Source organism: Andrena cerasifolii, chromosome 7 (assembly GCF_050908995.1).
Source record: "Andrena cerasifolii isolate SP2316 chromosome 7, iyAndCera1_principal, whole genome shotgun sequence".
Taxonomy (NCBI): domain Eukaryota; kingdom Metazoa; phylum Arthropoda; class Insecta; order Hymenoptera; family Andrenidae; genus Andrena; species Andrena cerasifolii.
Window position 1 is genome coordinate 9,398,312 of NC_135124.1, and position 19,226 is coordinate 9,417,537.

General features: G+C 46.7%; 2 protein-coding genes across 41 annotated transcripts in view; one reads left to right on the forward strand and one right to left on the reverse strand.

Annotated features, from left to right (window-relative positions):
• Positions 1 to 1,077: 1,077 nt before the first annotated feature.
• On the forward strand, positions 1,078 to 9,251 carry LOC143371727 (DDB1- and CUL4-associated factor 6). 4 transcript variants are annotated; one of them, XR_013086117.1, is made up of 16 exons: positions 1,078 to 1,536; positions 1,822 to 1,976; positions 2,967 to 3,084; positions 3,167 to 3,345; positions 3,416 to 3,551; positions 3,626 to 3,786; positions 3,860 to 4,031; positions 4,104 to 4,355; positions 4,432 to 4,819; positions 4,905 to 5,014; positions 5,100 to 5,180; positions 5,254 to 5,311; positions 5,398 to 5,535; positions 6,028 to 6,289; positions 6,385 to 6,577; positions 8,073 to 9,251. XR_013086117.1 is itself a non-coding variant. In XM_076817232.1 (16 exons), the coding sequence occupies exons 1-16, from the start codon at positions 1,446 to 1,448 to the stop codon at positions 8,117 to 8,119; spliced, it is 2,454 nt and encodes an 817-aa protein (XP_076673347.1). In that variant the 5' UTR covers positions 1,079 to 1,445; the 3' UTR covers positions 8,120 to 9,251. The 4 variants fall into 4 exon arrangements, 3 of the variants coding, with proteins under 3 accessions (XP_076673349.1, XP_076673347.1, XP_076673348.1); XM_076817232.1 differs by having other exon boundaries at positions 1,079 to 1,536; positions 6,385 to 6,490; XM_076817233.1 differs by having other exon boundaries at positions 1,079 to 1,536; positions 6,037 to 6,289; positions 6,385 to 6,490.
• A 1,037-nt stretch (positions 9,252 to 10,288) lies between these two features.
• Positions 10,289 to 19,226, reverse strand: part of Camkii (Calcium/calmodulin-dependent protein kinase II) — a 113,753-nt gene continuing 104,815 nt past the window's right edge. For 29 of the 37 annotated variants that reach the window (XM_076817254.1, XM_076817253.1, XM_076817257.1 and 26 more), the window contains 2 exons: positions 18,810 to 18,938; positions 10,289 to 18,772 (listed from right to left, as the gene is read on the reverse strand). In XM_076817254.1, coding sequence (XP_076673369.1) covers positions 18,754 to 18,772; positions 18,810 to 18,938 — 148 coding nt within the window. In that variant the 3' untranslated portion in view covers positions 10,289 to 18,753. Of the gene's footprint in view, positions 18,939 to 19,226 lie in introns of all 37 variants that reach the window. The other 8 variants (XM_076817255.1, XM_076817262.1, XM_076817269.1 and 5 more) reach the window with 1 other exon arrangement.

Consider the following 19,226-nt stretch of genomic DNA (forward strand, 5'->3'; position numbering starts at 1 on the left):
GCATACTGCAAGATTAACGGAGACCCTAAATAATTTCATCACGTAATTTCAGCGTGGAATCACAGACCAGGATTAGGATACACCTATCTCGCAATGTAGTTTTGTGTCGCACGCTCTGGGGGCTCGCGAGCCTTCTTACTATTTTCCTGTCACACCCAACGTTATCGATTCAGTCGAAAATAAGATTACAGCCACAGACGAGGTATAGGATAGACCTATCACCTTATGGATGTTCGTGTCGCCATCGATGAAGTATAGGATCTATACCTCGTCTGTGGCATTATGTAGCAGATTTAACCTTCATGGGATAAAACAGGAACCTGTGTAGTCTGATGATAAAGTTAAGTGGAAGCGGTGCAGTCGAAAGCCCTCTTATCATTTTCTTGTCGCATGCAACGTAATCGATTCAGACTTTCTAGAAGAATACAATCGCAGCGCTACTAGCGGATATCATTAAGATTAAATAAAGCGAGATTTAGGCCGGTATTCATAGTCGCTACTTATTCTTTACTAGCTACTAGGTTAGTAGAGGATGCCGCATGCTTAAGCATTTGCTTAAGAATAAGTAGCGACTATGAATACCGGCCTTAGAGTATTTTCAGGATATTAATTCTGTTCATAGTTGAACCTCCACAGTTCGTACTTTGTGCTTCCCACTTTACAGTTCATTCTTTACAATACTTATGCACTGCTCTCAGCCGAGTATTCGAGCAAGTTATCCAACGTCCCGCGAAAAAGTAACGAAGGGACAAGTTTTCTCAACATTATTGCAAATGAAATTTAGAGGTTCGGGAAATAAAATTCCACCTTGCAATTTTCTTGCAGCTGCAGCAATTCAAAGCCGAGGCGTTCCGAAAAACATTTTACAAACGAAAAAAGAAGACAGTAAAAATTAATATTTACTATAAACTTAGAGTGACAAAGTATATACACAACTACTGATTCCAGAGTCCTAAATTCCCCTTCTCAAACAGGTACACGAATAATCCCCTCCCCGTTTTCATCCGAAACTCGCGGGGCCCTTGGGCAGCGCGTTCCGTTACTGTCGACATCGATTATAACCGTATGGAAGCAGCGCGCTCACGCGCACTTTCTTTTCGGAGCGCACCGTGCGCGTGCACACTCGCTCAGCTGTTGTTGGCCAGGAGTGATCGCGGCTCGTTCGATTGCACAAATTTTCGAAGCTGCGCGGAGTTTATTTTTAGTACGAGTGCCATGTCGTCTCGGTGTGATTCCCGTGGATTTTCGCTGCGTAAGAGCACGTTACACGGCCTCTGATCCGGTCGATACGCGAACGTGCGGAGTCCCTTCCTGATTGACAAGGCTCGCTCTCGCCTCTCTCTTTCGCCCTCGCGGTTATCTGGAATTTGACGTTAATCCGAGATCGATGCCTCCGACCAACTGATACTCGACGATATCCACCGTAACGATCCAAGGCTCCGACCATGGAGAAGACACGCTCCAACATCTTCCGTGACATTTATTATCAGCCGTACGATGATTGCACCAGGGTGAAGCTTTACTCCAGCAGTAAAGGTACTCCCCGTCCGTCCGTGTTTTTAAGCGAAAGTTCGATAACGCCGTTGCGTGCTGTGTAACGTGACACGATAAAAACATGCTTCTTTTCTTTCTCTCGCCGGTTTGAAAGACCGCGATCGGACAAAGATCAGAGTTCCAGAGTTTTTCGGTATAAGGAGCAATTACATTCAGAGATGTTTCTAGATTATTGCTTTCATGCGTGTATAAAGGAGGAGTTTTTATATGCATTCGTGCTGCTTCGCAAGTGTGTTTATGCCATCCTTTTGGCCCCTCGTGTTACAGCCAGTCTCCAAATGATGCAGCGTATGGCGTTGTTGAAGAGATTGAAGGTACATAACGGCTGTGTGAACTCTGTTTGCTGGAATGCCACTGGCGACTTGATATTGTCCGGCAGCGACGATCAGCATCTTGTAATTACAAAGGCCTTTAATTATCAGGTGAGTTGTCGAGCGCGATGTATGTGCTTTCTGCGTGTAATTCTGTAGGAAGGATTGCTGCAAGGACGAGGCGATTAGGTCCCACGAGTTAAGAACTCGTAAAGCTCTTAGAATTTTTGGATAACGCGAGGGTATAATTTTAGCCCGGTTTACTTGGAAAAGTTTATTATTAACTCCTGCGAGTAACGGTCTAAATTATAAGTGAAGTAATGCCTGCTGACACAATTTATGATCAACGAATTTATTATTTTGTTGTATATATTAATTTCGGGTACACTCGTGCCTCTTATAAAATTCCGTGCCAAGGTTATTTATATTTTCGCCCCTGACAAAGCATATTGAAGCCGAGACACCCACATGCGCTTCACTTTGTTTCTTAATACATCGTTACAATTCTGCTTCATTTTATTTATACATATCTAGCAGAGAAAGTATTCTCGCGTTATTATGTGCTTTTTTTTATATTTAACGCAATGGACGTTGCGTCGTGGAACATGACTTGACACATTTGTGCTGAATGGCAGTGCTGTTTTTCATTAGTTCTATTATTATAAACACGTGCTGTAGATCAAGGTTATTTTCTATATAGATCGGTCAGATTTTATAGAACCATTTGCTGGCATTTATTCGAGAGGGGAAACTGTTATGTAAGGTTCGCGTGGAAACGAACTTTACCAGGAGGAAGTGCATCTAGGAAGTTACATTGGCAATAAACCTTTTCAAGGGAATATCGTGGATAGTTAATTCTAGCCAAGGTCTAACATTGACATAGATAGAAATGCGGAACCTCTGCCAAATGAACAAAAATCTTTGAGTGCAATGCATGTGGTGCTAATTTTGTCATCTAGAACCATCGATCTAGAGCTGTCTTGTTAATTAAGTAGGATAAGTAGCTCTATACGTCTAATGGCCATAACAAACAAAAGAGCTTTGCAAGCCGAAGAGACGCGAACGACAGATTCTGGTTACGGTATCATTCTTCCTTTGCAGATGTTAACGAATTATAAGACCAGCCACAAAGCGAATATATTTAGTGCAAAGTTTCTGCCCAACAGCGGAGATCATCGGATAGTTTCCTGTAGCGGCGATGGCATTATTTTGTATACAGGTGAAGATTTATTACCCTTTGAGCGCACTCAATAATAACCCGGTCCTAAAGTTCTGGCACAATAAAGCTTGAATGTTCGCAGATTTAATGAGAAGAAACGAAACGTTTCTCAACCGATTCCATTGTCATAGCGGTACCACTTATGAAATAGCGACGATACCAGGTGAGCCTCACAGCTTTCTGAGTTGCGGGGAGGATGGTACTGTAAGATGGTTCGACCTTAGAATAAAGGAAAGGTGTAACACACCAAGATGTAGAGAGGTGAATAACAGACAAGTCGCGTTGTTACTGGCAACTTTAGAAACGGTTGTTGCATTACACATTCTTGCAGGATGTACTAATTTCATGCGAGAGGGCTGTGACTGCCCTATCGGTAAACCTTGTTTCACCCCATCAAATAGCAATCGGTTGTTCAGACAGCACGGTCAGGATATTCGATAGAAGAACACTTGGAACACCAGCCACTGGTAATTTTAACACTTCATTCGGCTGATTAATTTAAGACGTATAGAGGAAAGAAGTACATGCGATCATTTGATAGGATGGACAGAGACCACAGCAGCAGTCCGGGCCTTGTGCACCTTCACCGTTCCAGAGTTCGAAGGGAACTCGCACAGAATGACATCCCTGAATTACAGTCCTGATGGGCAAGATGTGCTTGTCAGTTACAGCAGCGATCATCTATACCTGTTCAACGTAAAGGTACCTCGGAAATACATTTCTTTTCTGCGAAAGAAACATAGTACTACTGTGTGGAATTGCTTGATTCATTCAGGACCAAGGTAGCGTACACTTGAGGAAAGACATCGGAGCAGGGAAAGGGGAAGGGAAGAAACAGAGGCAACGATCACCATTGCCAGTGCGTAGATTAAGACTGAGAGGCGACTGGTCCGACACTGGCCCTGACGCTCGACCTGAACGCGAAAGTGGCCGACGTAGCGGTATAGGTATTTCAAAATCAATCATCCCCTGTAACTTCCCACGGCACAAGGTACTAGGTCCATCTTATCCTTTTCTAGAAATCGCGCAGGCTAGACCGGTCCTTCACACTTCGTTGATGCAGAGAATGACGATCGTTCTCAGTAGAATGTTAAACGATCCAACCACCAGAGCTGCGCTATGCGGTGGCGGTGAAGACAGCTTAGAAGGCGTAATCGGCAATCAAGAGAATACTCAGAACAGTAACGAGAACACCATGGAAATCAGCGAGGAAAGACAGAGCGAACTTGAAGGAGCCGAAGCCGCTCCTGCACAGAGTAGTCAAGAAAGAGGTAGTTGATCACATTTCGTTTTCAATGTGTTGCAGCACCGATTTGCCGTGGTAACGAGCATACGATAATTTTGCAGACACTTCGGAGAGGCAAGCGGAGAGATTCGACGGCGCCGGTTCAAGCGGCGAGCAAAGCGAGCCTGGACCGAGTCGCTCCGCGGAGGTGAAAGCGGAAACATCGTCGAAAGAAGCAATCCCGTCTCAGAGCGAAACGACCGACGAAATCCCGGTTGAATGCAAACCAAATGTTCCTACAGAAACTGAATCTAGTCAAACAGAGGCGCAGAAGTGCCCTGTGCAGCCGTGTTCCTCGCGCACCGCGGACGAACGCAGCTATACCTTGGAGGACGAGCAAACCGGTGGCGAAGATTCGCCTTGCACCAGTATGGAGAACAAACAGGAAGGCCATATGATGGAGAATCTTCAACAGAGACTGACCAAAATGAGGGATGGTTTCCTTGAAAAGTATGACGTTAAAAGTATAAGGAGCTTGTTACGCTTGTTATATTAATACTCCAGAGGGATAATATGTCTACCTGTTTATTTATAGACACGGTAGCGAACCCGCCGTGAGTTTAACTTACACGGATAAAAGCTCGACGAGCGCGACGATATCCCTCGGCGTAGCTGACGAAATGATCCGCGACAGTTACCACGCAGGTAATAAAACTCCTCCATTTTACAAACCTTATCAATCCATCGATCCGTAGAATTCATTCATCTTGCACGAAACACTGCTCCGCAGGACCATCTGGGATCCAGAGTAACGGAGCATCCTCGGGCAGAAGCCGTGACAAACTCTTGCGATTCAGCGACACACAAGAAAGTAAGTAGCTGCGACGTAGATCGATGTATTTCGCCGGGGAGATTTAAATAATCGTGCGTTGTCTCTTTGACAGAGACTGATGAAAGCGCTTTCACTGATAGCGATGACGATGATATCGAGCCTAGGGAAAGGTATGCTGGCGACAATCGAATGTTGGCGGCGAGAGAGGTCCTGCGCTCGCAGGGATAGACGGAACGCTAATTTTTCTTTTATCCAGATTGAGGAGTCGGGTGGAAGATGAGCTGGACGAAGCGATCGGTAGCTCTCGATCGCGGCACGGGTCCGCGAGCTTCGACTCGTCCGGCGTGACGGAGCTGCGCGTGAAGCAGAAGTACATGGGACATCGGAACGCGAGGTATACGTACTTTTCAATTACTTTTCTCTTACTTTCTTGTGGCTCGTGGTAACTACATGTTGATCCAACGATTAACGTAATTCCCGCGAGGTACGTGCCTTGGGATCGTTGGCAAAATTGTGTACGATTGAGCCGAGGGTGTACGTGTACCAGTCTTGTGACTAAACGATATTAACATGCTCTCAAAATTGTTCTTAATCAAAGGCAAGTGTTGGGTGGCGAGGGGCCAGCAGTCGTCTGTGTTGTAGTAGAAAGCTCTAGTAGAAGTTTATGTCTGTTGATAGACCAAATCTGTTCGGTGGTGTTTGGCCCCTTCTTACTGACTCGTTCTCGTAATAACGTTTAACCGGCGTGTAAAGTCTCACAACGAAAATCGGAAGGCCAAATCATTGACCCGCTGTGTTCCGAAAAAGCCTTCGAGCGGACTGGGCCGTTTCATATAAGGCCGCCATATTTTATCTGATCAGTTGGCCTTCCCCCGCTTGACTCTAGTTTCTTTAGGACCATGATTAAAGAGGCGAACTTCTGGGGCAACGATTTCGTGATGTCGGGCAGCGACTGCGGCCACGTGTTCGTTTGGGATAAAGAGACCGCGAAATTGTGCATGTTGTTTGAGGCTGACCAGCATGTTGTCAACTGTTTGCAACCGCACCCCTATTTGCCGTTGCTGGCCACCGCCGGCATCGATTACGATGTGAAACTGTGGGCGCCGATCAGCGAGGAGCCGTGCTTCGACGAGAAGTTCGCGGAAGATGTAAGTGGGCCGCTAACGTAGACCTGCCCGGGTGGCAATTATACGTGCGATATCGACTGTAAAATGGCCCCCCTTCCCTTTGGTTATCTTTACAGCTGAAAAAGAGGAACGCCATCATGTTGGAGGAGACCAAAGACACAATGACTGTACCTGCTGTTTTTATGATCAGAATGCTGTCATGCCTGAATCAGATACGCAGAGGTAGTGAACATTTATAATAATATTCCCCCAAGAACCTTCCGATAATTCGCCACACTAGTGCGAACCAGCTTTCTCTGTTACGCGCAGGTATTGTACAGTAGGTGACTGTGTACAGAGTTTTATCCGATCTCCTCCACTCCATTTCCATACTGTGAATTTGTCTAACTTTGCGATTCCACCCATTTACACCCATAAATCATCATATCTTACTTCTTCTTTTTTACATAAATATATATTATTTTTTTTTCAAGAACTGTGTATAAACATTTGTATAGCTGTACTAGGTTTACGCTCGTAGCGCGGGCTAATGGGAATGCGCAGAAGGAAACGTTCGATTGTCGTCGCCTCTGCATAAATCTTTTTGTTGTAGAGTTAAAGGGAAATGAGAGAAAGCCTCTGAGAAGGACGGAGTAAAGTACAAAGTCTTAAGTTCTTTTGGTTATCATTCCTAAGCCGACAAGGCTAAGTATTAATAAACGGGTGGGAGAAAAACACTGATAATAGTAATGATAACGGTAATAGTAATAAAGAGTAAGGTAAAGTGTTGTAATTTTTTTATGCTATCGAAAAAGAAAAAGAGAAAACGTTTTCGTATGTAACGCAAGAGAGGGAGATATCGATTGAACATGTGCATGTAATGTCGCATCGGTATTTTACTACTTGAAGTGGAAGAAAAAAAAAAACGAAAAAATTGTTGTAGCTATGAAAATAAAGTTTTTAATCAAAAACACCAAAAGAAGCTATCTTTCAATGTACCATAGGGGCGATGGGTGCTTTGACAACGAGGTCTATTGTTGCTTCTCAGTAGTGCAATCGCGTTTTCACTGAAAACGCAACGAAATAATTACGAAATCACAGAAAAAGAATATCGCCCCACGATCATTGCATCGTAGCTGGCGAGCCAAGCCATATTACGGACAGGTACTCTCACGCCATTTGTATATACGTCCTTCAACGTCAGATTAATCTAGCATGCACGTAACACGATCAAGCGAACTTGCGCGCTCACCAGACCATTAACTTCCCATCGCAAAACGCCTTACACACAGATCGCCACCGATAACAATCGTTTTCTCCCCACCCTTTGCCACGATTAAACCTGTCTCTCGTCCCAGCATATGTATTCTGAATTTCGTACGTTCACCCCCCCACCACCCCCGCCCTCTTCCGAAGAGGGCGGGGGGCGGCGCTCGTGATGAGACATTTCCTTTCTTTAATTTCGAAGAACACCACGTACCGCAACGTGAGTCGAGAAGTGAGCAATCGCAGAGGGGATCCTCTTTTGCGCGACACGATACGTCCGAAAACTGCCAAGTAACACTTGTTTACGATGAAAAGAATTTGCAACTGTCGATCGTCGTCGACGAAAGAGGAGACCTGGCGCTCTATCACCGCGCGGAATTAGATGACGAAATGGGAGATCTGAACGCGCTGCGCCTCACGGTCATCCGATTCTTTGAGAGAAAGAAAGGGTGGGTCGAACAAAGTAGCTTAGATGTTTATACCCACGCGCACACATGTACATGTATCTATCTGTCTCTACGAAAGATGATGCTACAGAATATTTCCGGTTCTTTTGTAGGACGCGGTCGGAACAGAGGGAGAAGCGGCGAGTTACGAAATGGCTAATGCTGCTTCGACGACACTACCGGTTATAAAGCGAAAGAAACCCGATCCCCGAGGACAACTACCACCAGGCGACGCGTATATCGCGCCCGAGCGATATTAATCGAGCCTAGAGGGGGAAAGAATAACACCAGCCCGTATTTATGACTCATCATCGTTGCGAGTGTAATTTCTCTCGTTTTTAATTGTAAGGACACAATGTGTATATTTAGCCCGATAAGCTTCCCGTATCGTATCGTTATTATCGGTGTGAGATATGTCGTTTTCTTTTTCTCTTTCTTTTCTCTCTCTCCTCCCCCTCCAGCGCTTCTTCTGATTATTCTATGTATACGCCCCGCCCCGCTATCACCTCGTCGTAATGCACGAACGTCTACGGTTGCTTTCAATCGCTTGGTAATTTGTATTTTATTCGCGGCATCGAGAACCCCCTGTAACTCGTTCCGTTCCCTTACCCTTCGTCCACCGCGAGTGTTTTGTTCGGCTTTACAGCGCGGCCCGGCGTAATCGAAGCGAAACGGAACGTCCATGTAATCCAGCCGGCGACCTCCGAGATCTCGATTGTACCGGGATCGCGGCAGTCCTCTTCCGCGGGCAATAACATTGTTATAATAATAGGCACGAGTTACAGATAGATAACGATAGATAGGAGTGCGTTTAACGATCGGCGCCTAGTGTACTTGCTTTAGAGGAATGGAAAAGCGCGAAGGTCGCAGATCGCACCGTCTAGCAATTTTCTAACAGATCTGCGTTTGCATAGGTAGCTTAAGAAATAAACGTAGGACGCCGCCCTTCGGCCCGATTAATCACCCCCCCCCCCCGCCTGTCCCCTGATCGCTGTTTCTTTGTTAACGTTCGACGCTAATCGTAAGTCTAGGGTATTGTACACCGCTCAGATAATCGCCACGTGTGTCTTGACAGGCTTTAAATCGGAGTTATCGACGGTAACGACGAGTAAGTTTAAGATTGCGCGTTCATTCGGGACGGACCACCCGCGAGAGAGTAGATGCCACGGAGAGGGTGGTGTTCTAGGTTCTTAGGCATTTTAACGAGGACCTCCGGTCCGACGGGCAGGCCCGGTTCGCAGGATTGTATCGATTCAGAGGATTTATTTGTAATAAAAGTTTCGTAGAACGCAGATCGTCTTCTCTATTCTCCGGTAATCGGTTCTCTTTCTTAGCCCTGATTAGAAGCCTTCCGACGGCTTCAGCCGTCCTGTGACTTTTCCTCACAATGGCCGCAAGCTTTTACCGTCCAGACATAAATAAATAAAAACGATACGCGGCTCGCTAAACGACAGGATTCCAATTTAATAACAAAATACGACCATCCGGCGAGAATAACGACAGTGATGTAATTCTAAAGAGGACAGCGCGAGTATTTAGCATAAGGAGTCGTGACGACGAGCGAAACGAAACGCGAGCCGCCACGAGGTGGATCGCTCGTGTTACAAATCGTTGCAACGACAGCGCAATGGCTCGACGAGGAATATACGCGCGACACGCATAAACGAGGTGACCAAGCGAGCACGGGCTAAGGAGGCACGTTCTTCCATGGAATCCTACCGATGCAACGACGATAAACCGCTCGATAAACGTCGGACCGATCGAGCCAGAGAAACACGAGCCTTCTCCCCGTGATCGCGATAAAAATCGGACAGATCTCACGTACGAGATACTGCGGGAAATGGGCCAGTGTTTGCTGGCCGAGGCGAAGAGGGGAGGAGTACCCTCCGCCTCTCCGTTCTTCTCCTCGAGGAGCAGCGTAACAGTGACGAACGAGAAACACTTGTCAAGATAAGAAGAAAAATACGGGCGAGTGACGGTCACGCCTTATCTGCCTGCTACTGCCAAATATGTATCCTGCCAGTCACTCGCATCCCATGTCTTTAAATATTTGCCGTCTCCAATTGGCTCGTCGCTCGGACCTCTTGCAATTGGAGCGAAGCAGTTGATACTTCCTGATAAGCTCTTTTCGCGAATTCCGGGTCGGCTAGTGGCATTCTTTGCGTTACCATTTACTTTCATATTGTTTAAAAAAAAAACAAAAAGAAACAGAAGAAATTCACGCTAATTACTTAAATAATACTTGCTCGTGGGTTCCCCGCTTTTAGGGTCACACGTAGAACGAGAATTCGAAGGCGGACGGTGGCCGGAAGTGGAGAACGGAGGCGTCTGTATTTCCTTGTTTTATTTCTCTGAACATTAGGACAAAATTGTAATCAATCGCTTATCCGTTTACCGTAAATCCAATAATGTCTGTAATAATGAATTAGCGTTTATATTAAATGTACCGATGAGAGATTTAATAATCACACTTTCTCCCCCACTCTCTCACACACGCACTCGAGCCTCTCATTCTTCCGCTCTCTCGCACACATTCTCGCTCCATTCTCTCTGCCGCTTTCCTTTTCTCTGCCTAGTTGGCAACGTCCACGGCGATGCTGAGCGGCTGGGGATCGACTTAGGATGGAAAGGAAGCTCGGATCATCGTGGATCGTTCTATCCTTTCGCGTGCATCGCTATGGACCTTTGCAAACGGGACACCGGCTGGAGAACCGGGAGGAGGATCGTTCCCGAAGACCACCCGAGTTGGATCGATCGTGGGGATCGTTGATCGTCGCGCTAGAAGACGCTGGAACTCGAAAGACGTTTTCATCCGGGGTTCAATTTATGTACCGTTATTATCATTACGAGTCTATCGTCGAATGTAGAAATTAGCAGATCCTCGGAGTTTCCGTAGATTCAGATCTCTAAGAGCTCTGCGCAAGTGGTCTGTAAATTGGAGCTTCAGGGATCGATATCGTGCCGCGCTAGCCACTCGGCACTGAAGCGCTGGTCGTACAAATGATCTCTATCGATGAGCAACGCGTTAATTTTAGACAGTGCCTTGGGATCCGCGGCCAAGCTGATAAATATTTTTAATTCGCGGAGGAGAAAGATCAAGTGCATCGCGAGTCTCGATAAAACAATGTACAAGACGGAGATAAGCCTCTGTAGGTATTAGAGTTTCAATTCAACCGCGGCGTCTACGCTATTCGAAGCTGCAACTATAAATCGAATTAGTCGTATAAATAACTCGGGTGAGTTTAATCTTTGAACTGAACGGCGACGATCGGAACCTTCCACTTGACATCACAGTCCACAGACCACGGCGCGCTAATTTTGGACGCTCGGTTGAAATTGAATTATTTTAAGCGAAGATATAGATCGCCCCAGAATTGCGAAAGATCTCCGCAAACTCACTCTCTATCCCCGACAAAGTGATAAATGTTTCAGCGATGGTTTCGAAACATCGGATACAGGAAATAGAAACGGAGAAGCGTCGATACTATTGAGATTTTGTCCACGCAAACGTCGAGATCAACGATCCACGGAACGATATCCGAGAACACCTTCTGGCGCGAAAATCCGCTGTTTTCAACGGGGATCGAGATCCTCCCGATCCAGAAAACAGCGCACTTTCCCTTGCGGCGGCTTGGAAGGATAGAGCGCGGTCTCCTCCAGCGGATGTCCGCGAGAGTATCCTCTTTCCATCCTGCTTTCCTCGGCCTATGCCATCGCGACGTTCAATAAGTAAAAACACGAATGTCGCGCGGAATCGTCATCCGCCATTGCACGTGAATATAATCCTCTAATGCGCGTGACGACGGTATAATCATAGTTAACAATAACAATGACAATAATAATGATGACAGTAATAATAAATGACAATAATATCAATAAGAATAGTAGTGAACGTTTACAATTCTCTATTACATATTTATAGGGTTTTCTTATTTTTTCTTTGTTTTCGAAGGGGACGTCGCTCAGATTTTCTTCGAGGCACAGTTGGATCGCACGTCCGCTAATCTCTCTCGGTCCCCTGTTCAATACTTTATACTTTTTTTTTTTGTCTCTCGTTTTCGGGGGTAAACTCGAAAGTTTCTCTTTCCCTCTCCTCCCTTGTCCATCCTTCTCGGTTTTTGTTACGTTTAAGCTCGAAAGGGTTAGTCTCACCGCTCGGCGGCGCTTCGGCGCGCCGTTCCCGCCCTTTCGACGCGCACGTTTCACCATAAAAAGCGCACGAGGGTTAAAAAATCGCACTGCCGCCCGATTCAGCGTTTTCGGGGAGTGGGGATGAACTTTCGTTTTTTTTTTTTCGGGGGGAGGGAGGTGGCTTCTTTCCTTTTCGAGTGCGTTGCAACGAAGAAGATATGTAATTGTGTCGACGCTTGGAAGCGTTCTCGGGCCCGTACGCGTCGAACGGGCGGAAGCAGGATCGTCGATCCCGATCGAACGTCGTGGATCGGCCATCGTGCAAAATTAACCGAGCTGTACCTCAATATATCCGCGGATAGTGGCCACGCGTAAATACAATTCAATAACTATGCGTTACGTAGTGGATCGCAAAAAGTTACGGAACGATAAAAAATTCATCGACGCGGACTCGAAGTAGAGGCGAAAGGAGAGGTCGAGTCGGTCGAGGATCGCGTTCACCTTGGTCACTTCCGTCGCGGAACACTTCGTCCAACCATCGCTCGAAATCATCCAATGGATTTCGCTTCCAACTATCGTTTCGGTGATTTCGAATGGGGCAAGTACGAAACGGGCGATTAAAAATATAGCTCGTAACAATCGTATTTCTGTGTTAATAATTTTAGTCACGGTGCCTCGAGGCTGTTCGAAGAAGGTAAATGAAAAATTTTGCGGGGAAGAAGATGACTCTTCCACTTCTTTGCTGTGCCAGCCAAGATTTCTCAATTACTAACAATTTTCTTGCGATGCAAGGCGATTAGAACTCTTCGAAAGGTCGAACTATATTTTTCCTCCCGGTTTAGAGATTTCGCCCCACCAGATCACGATCGCAGTACACCGAGCACCGGCAACGTGCTCGGGAGGAACTTGATTCCGTAACGCGCCTCGCGACGACCCTCTTTTACTTCTCCCTCTCGCTTTCTCTGAACGTGACGCTGAAAATCTTGGTAATAAAATCGTGCATACGCAGCTCGACCGGTGTGCACGTAAAGGTTCGCTCGCGCGTATGTACGCAGAAGACGATAATATCACCCTTAACGGATTTACTATGTTTAATTACACGCTACGGCGGATTAAACCCTAAGCTTGTCGATTGAAATTCGGTAATTCGGTTGTGGCGCGGCAAACGCTTTCGCGCGCGCAATTTCCTTCAGCCAACACATTTCCCGCTGATCGCCGCTGGAGGAAACGCACCCTCGACCACCAGTCCCACAATTTAGATACTTGGTTCGATCACCGGCAAGTTAACAGAACAACGTTCCTCCACCTTCCACGTTCAAAGCGGCGGCCGAGGTCGAAGGTGCCGTTTCCTCTAGCGTGTCTCAGCTCGTCCTCCCGCTTCTACCCGTCATCAAAAAATGAAACGTCGACGTTTGATTCTGTGTTCGAACCTCGGGGGAAGCAAGAGGACGCGAGCCGTGCGCACCGTCTCTCTCGTGTTGCCGTTTCCGCTGATTGTTGACTCGCTACTCGCAACGTAACAATATTGAACGAGCTAATTCGTTAAAAGTCGCATACGGCGGTACATACGATAAATACAGTTGTTTTTTTTTTTTTGTTGTCGTCCCTTCTCGAAAAGTTACAGCTCCAAGCAAAACAGAGGTCGGATCCGATGGACAGGGGAAAGTAAACATGCGGGCTGGATTAATAACGCTTATCGGTTGCGCGTCACGCGACCACTCGAAAGGATTGTACGTCAAACCGATATAGCTCGTGGGATGTTAGGCGACCTCTATCTAATCGCTTGAAATCCGCTGGAACGATCGAACCATATCGCGAAGGAAAAAAGCGAACGATGAAAATACCTCGTTACTAACATTCTATCATCTCTTCTGGTATCTTTCTTTAAGTAGCAAATATACTCTTGGCTTTTCAATCATCCAAGTTCCAGCTTCTTCGGTACCTACTCCACTCCCAACCCTCCAAGCTGTCTCACCCTTTCACTTTCACCCCGGGAACAACGCAGATCTTGCTGAAAGTAAGGAAGAAGGTGAAAGAAGGATCTACTATGCAAGTTCCCAGATATCATGATCCTAGGATCACTCTGTGGTTCAGAGAAATCGTTGCACGAGTATTGGCGAAGACCCTTGCCAGTTTTCAGTTGGTCTCGCGCTACGATAAAAGCAGAGGGTGAGGAAGCAACTCTCTTCTGTCTGACTAGTTCGACGCGAAATACGAGGTGATTACACTGCGTTCCGCATTAGAGCATACTCGTTTCACGCAGGGATACACTGTTGATTGGTAGTAAACCGGCAGGGAAAGTGCTACGACCAATCGCATCGCTCGCAAATCGGTAGGGGCGTTGGTATACTCTTATATGGAACGCAGTGTAGAGGAATCGTTATAAGAATGCAAACCTAATTGAGTGGACTGGTAATTTTCAAGCTGAAAGGAGACTTCTAAGGTGAAACAGATTCCCATGGATTAAACATAGGCGAATAATAGAAATAAACAATGAAAAGAGAGCCCGTAATAAAGGGCTTGCAATTAGCGATTCCAAGAGGAAGAAAAATGGCAAATAATTGCAGAAAGATTAACGACTTTGTAAACCGCTCGTGGACATCGGTAAGTAGAAACTCGGATAGACTTTTACGGAATGTGAGAGAACCTGGGAGGCTGGCGGAACAATCAACGGCTAATATACTCTAAACAGGCAGAAGCTTAATTTACAAATGTAACGGCGTTCGTAACGAAACAATCCAACGACTTTCAGCAAAATCCGATACGCGGCCACACCCCTCCGCGTTCACAGACCCTACTATTCGCGCGGCTTCCTCTTCCGTCGATTTCTCGTAATATTCCTCTGTCCCCCGACAAGAAACAACTTGTTAAACGACGCGCGCTACGTCGCGACTCCCTCATTCCCATCGTTCTCTTTCCCTGTCGCGCTGTTCCCACTTCCAAGCTGTTCCATCGGTAGGACATAAAAAAAAAAAATACATACGGCTCGAATCTATAACCTCCTCTTTTTTGAAGTCGGTTAAAAACGGTACATCAGGTTCGCTCCCGTGATTTCTCTCGTCGCAGCGTTCGATCGCTATTAACGCTCGTGTCTTTATAAATCTTGTGTATAATAAAGATCAATTACGCGCTATTACTTCATTCTTTTGGTAGATCGTTTTTCACCCCTCCCTCGTGTCACGTTTTTCCGTTTCTCCTGTATTATAATTTGTCTCTAGATCCATTCGTACGTCAATTAAGAATACTTTTATCCGTAGGAAAGAAAAGGGCGTACAATCGTCGTAGCCCTTACAATACGATTATAACTATCTAAGTTTCTTTTCTCCCCGCCTCTCATCGGCAGAGCTCACGCTTCCGACCGAACTCTCCTCGTGTATATATATATACTTCTCTTGCTGCTCGCTCGGTAATAATAATGGTAATAATAATAATCGTAATAATGATAATAATAATACAATAATAGTAGTAGTCGTTAACGTGTAATGATAATCGTATAGTAACAATGGTAATAAATCAATAATCGTTCATATTTTTTTGTATTTTATACAACAATCACACGTAGAAGCGACGAATTAGAGTAGTAGAAATAACTATTCCTTAACTTTAATTTATGTTTATATTTATATTTATAATATAGTATCTGCAATATATTAAATCGTTTTCTTTCTTTCTTCTTCAATTTCCCCTCACCCTACTCCGCCTCGTCTCTATGTCGTATCAATATACATACGCGGTAGGTCGCGGTGCAGGCGCGCGCGCGCGCACGTTCGTGGACGCGCGCTTTCGAGCGCGTTTTCGAATCGGGGAGGCCGCGCCTTCGCGAGCGATCGCGACTCCAATCGACTCGACGTTCGATTCTCCGTAACGATAGATATCCTTAAGTGAAATTCGCGAGTCGTAAGTCAAATTCAACGGACTCAAGTTCCCTAATCACGGGCACAGAAAGTTTCTAATAAAGCGTAGACATTGGATGTTCCTAATTCGAAACAGGGTGAACGAGAACAGACTAGTAAATGAAATTCATGGGAGAATTGGGATGTGGAACACGGTTCCCGACGAGTTCCAGCCACCTTCAAAGACTACGCACAGGTATTTAGCCAGGGCCGGCTTTAGCAGATTGCCACCCCGGGCTAGATTATCGCGGCGCCCATTCAAGGGTCCGAAAATCAATTAGCAGTTTTCTGCTTAACGAATCCAAACGGATATAAATGAATGAACGCGTACAGATTTGCCGCCCCGGGCGTTGCCCTGCTTTAAAGCCGGCCCTGTATTTAGCGTCGAGCAGAACGTGAACGAAAACGCGCGTGCACCCTTTTCGCGCGTCCGCACGCGCGCGCACCCATGTACATGTTATAACATATATATTTATTTATATGTATATATATATATAACAAGATGGCAAAAATGTTCCTCCGATTTCTCCCGCGTGCAGATGAAGACACTATCCCCCTCCCTCCGATCATCTCTCTCTCTCTCATCCACCTGAATCTTCGTAATTCCCATAGGTATCCGTCGATTTCACTCGATTTACTCCCTCGTAAGTCGATATTTAGCAATAGAGGATGTACGAACGTGTAGAAAGATTTATCTCGTGTTTAATGAAGGTTTAAATTCGACAAAAAGGTTTACGATCGCGGATCACCCAGGTCCCCCTTCCCGCCGTCCCCCACCTACCCCTCGTCGTCCCACCCGCGATAATATAATATACGTCACTTATCGGGCGCGCCGCGACTCTTCTCGTCCGTCTTCTTCTTCGACGAACACCGGAAGTGGACCGATCGATCGATATACATACATCTATATATATATATAAATATATATATAAATATAATATATATAACGCCCTGTGCATCAGACAACGCAAAAAAACGGAGGTGCACGACGATGGTCGTTACAATTCACTCGTATCTCGCTCCACTTCGCCTCCTCTCCCATCTCTATCCGGCTCGTCCGTCCGCTTCGGCGAGTCCGGTCATCTCTGTGGCTGGCTCGCCGTTCCCATCGTTCCTCCCCAATCCGTCCGTTTCCTTCGTTTCTTTCGGGCGTTATGCGCACTCGGGGACTCGAGATCGACTAGTAAAACGAAATTTAAAGCGCGCCGGCGGTGCGCGCGTCGCGGCGCCGATTTTACGCGCCACGCCAGCCGCGAAATTGCCTTACGACGATGAGGTAACAACGTTTGAAGATCGCTCTTCTCTCCCTCGGACAATCGCGCGCGATTCTCTCTCTCTCACTCTCTTTCTCTCACTTGCTCTCTCTCTCTCTCTCTCTCTCTCTCTCTCTCTCCCCCTCTGCTGCTCGTGTGTCTGTATCTGTGTGCTCGTTTAAATACTTCTGGCGACTAAGAATTTCCTTCCTCGGCCTATCTGTTTAAAACGTACTTCATTATTTCTTTTCTCTGGAATATATAAGTGTACGCGTGGGTACGGTGTCTGTAAGTATATCGAGATGTGTATGCGTGTGCGTGTGTGTGTTTGTGTGTGTGTGTGTGTGTGTGTCGTGTTCGAGCGCGCGCACGCTCACGGATGTACATGGAATATGTCTCGGTAGCGTCGTTGCGAGAGTCGAGAACGATAAATTAGAAGAAAAAAGAGTTACATGGAAGATTGTTCTCTGTACAGCGACTATCGTACGAACTAAATATATACGTGGTAGCCGACGTGCCGGCGCCCATCTTCATCTCGGCGTCCGTGGCCACGGGTGCCACCTCACCGCCCCGTCCGCTCGCCCGTGCAGCCTCTTCCTTTCCGGGTCTTCCGTTCTTCTGCGCCGGTTCACCGCGTTCCTCCTGTTCCACGTCCACCGCCGCCCTCGTCGATGCCCAGCACCGACCCCAGGGGAACACCTTTCCACTCCATTTCCCTTGGACATCCTCCTCGATCCTCCTCTTCCGCGTGCTTCTCAGGGATGTATGATAGCCTGTTCTGCCCTTTGTCGTTACTTGTTGCTGCTGCGTGCTATTATCGGCGTCACTATTCTCCTCGTCTCCTCGTCTCCTTTCTCCTTTCCTCTTCTTCTCCCCTGCAGTCGTTATTATTATTAAATCCAGCGACCCCTTCCCACGGAACTCTGCATTAGGTGATCAACGACATTCTACGTTATCGAACATTAATCTTCCTTCCTTGTAGTTGCCGTTGCTTCTCCTCCTTTCTATATTCGACGGTTATTACGCCGTGAATTTGTCAATTTCCCCAGACTTTTCCAGACTACTTCGTTCCAGTAACAACTTCAATTATCTTCAATGTTGATTTCAATCTCGACGAGGACAGAACAAAGCTTCCCAAGTGACTCAGGCTCCTCTTTCCAAGCTAGACACCACCTCTCGCCAATAAGTACGCCGAGCAGGTACCGGAGCGAGTTGAAAGATGCCAAAATGATTCCGCAGCCTTCCTCCCGTTCTTGTCACGCTCGGTGCTGACCAAGCGTGCCCGCGCGTGCACGTGTCGACAGACGAGTGGACACGTGCACGCGGTTAATTATATATGTATTTATCCATCCACCCGGATGAGCCATAGCCTCGCCTGCTTCTACCCCGTGTGTGTATCGCTGTGTGTGTGTATGTGTGTGTGTGTTGTGTGTGTGTGTAGTTTGCTAGCGTGTTGGTTGCACGGCTCGTTCGTTCCACGCGTCGAGGTGACGAGCCACCACCGACACATCGGCCCATCATCTTCTTCCGCTTCCGCTACTTCCTCTCACCTTTCCCCCGCCGAACGGTTTACTTCTGATTGAAGGCGAACGGCGACGGGCCCGTCACTGAGCTCCGATGGAAATGCACGTTCTGCCATTTGTTGTCCCTCTTGTGCCACACGCGGCTCTCCTCCGTCTGCTGAGTGTGCGCTACCCCTTGTCTGCAACATCACACCGGATTCGTGTACACGGCCGGACAGAACACTCCACTCTAAAACACCCTGGCGTACCAAACACGCGTGCCCTAGCTGCGAAACACCTGGGATTCTTGGGTGACGGTACCATTGACGCACCCAGATGAGGCCCAAGAAAAGAAAACTCGACTTTATCCTTTAAATAAATTTTTCTAATCACCTAATGAATTTTATTGAATTTCCTCCCAAGATTAATATGGTTTTTCGATTGCAGACAATCCTGCGTCTAGTTCAATAGCTGTCTACCGTTTCCGC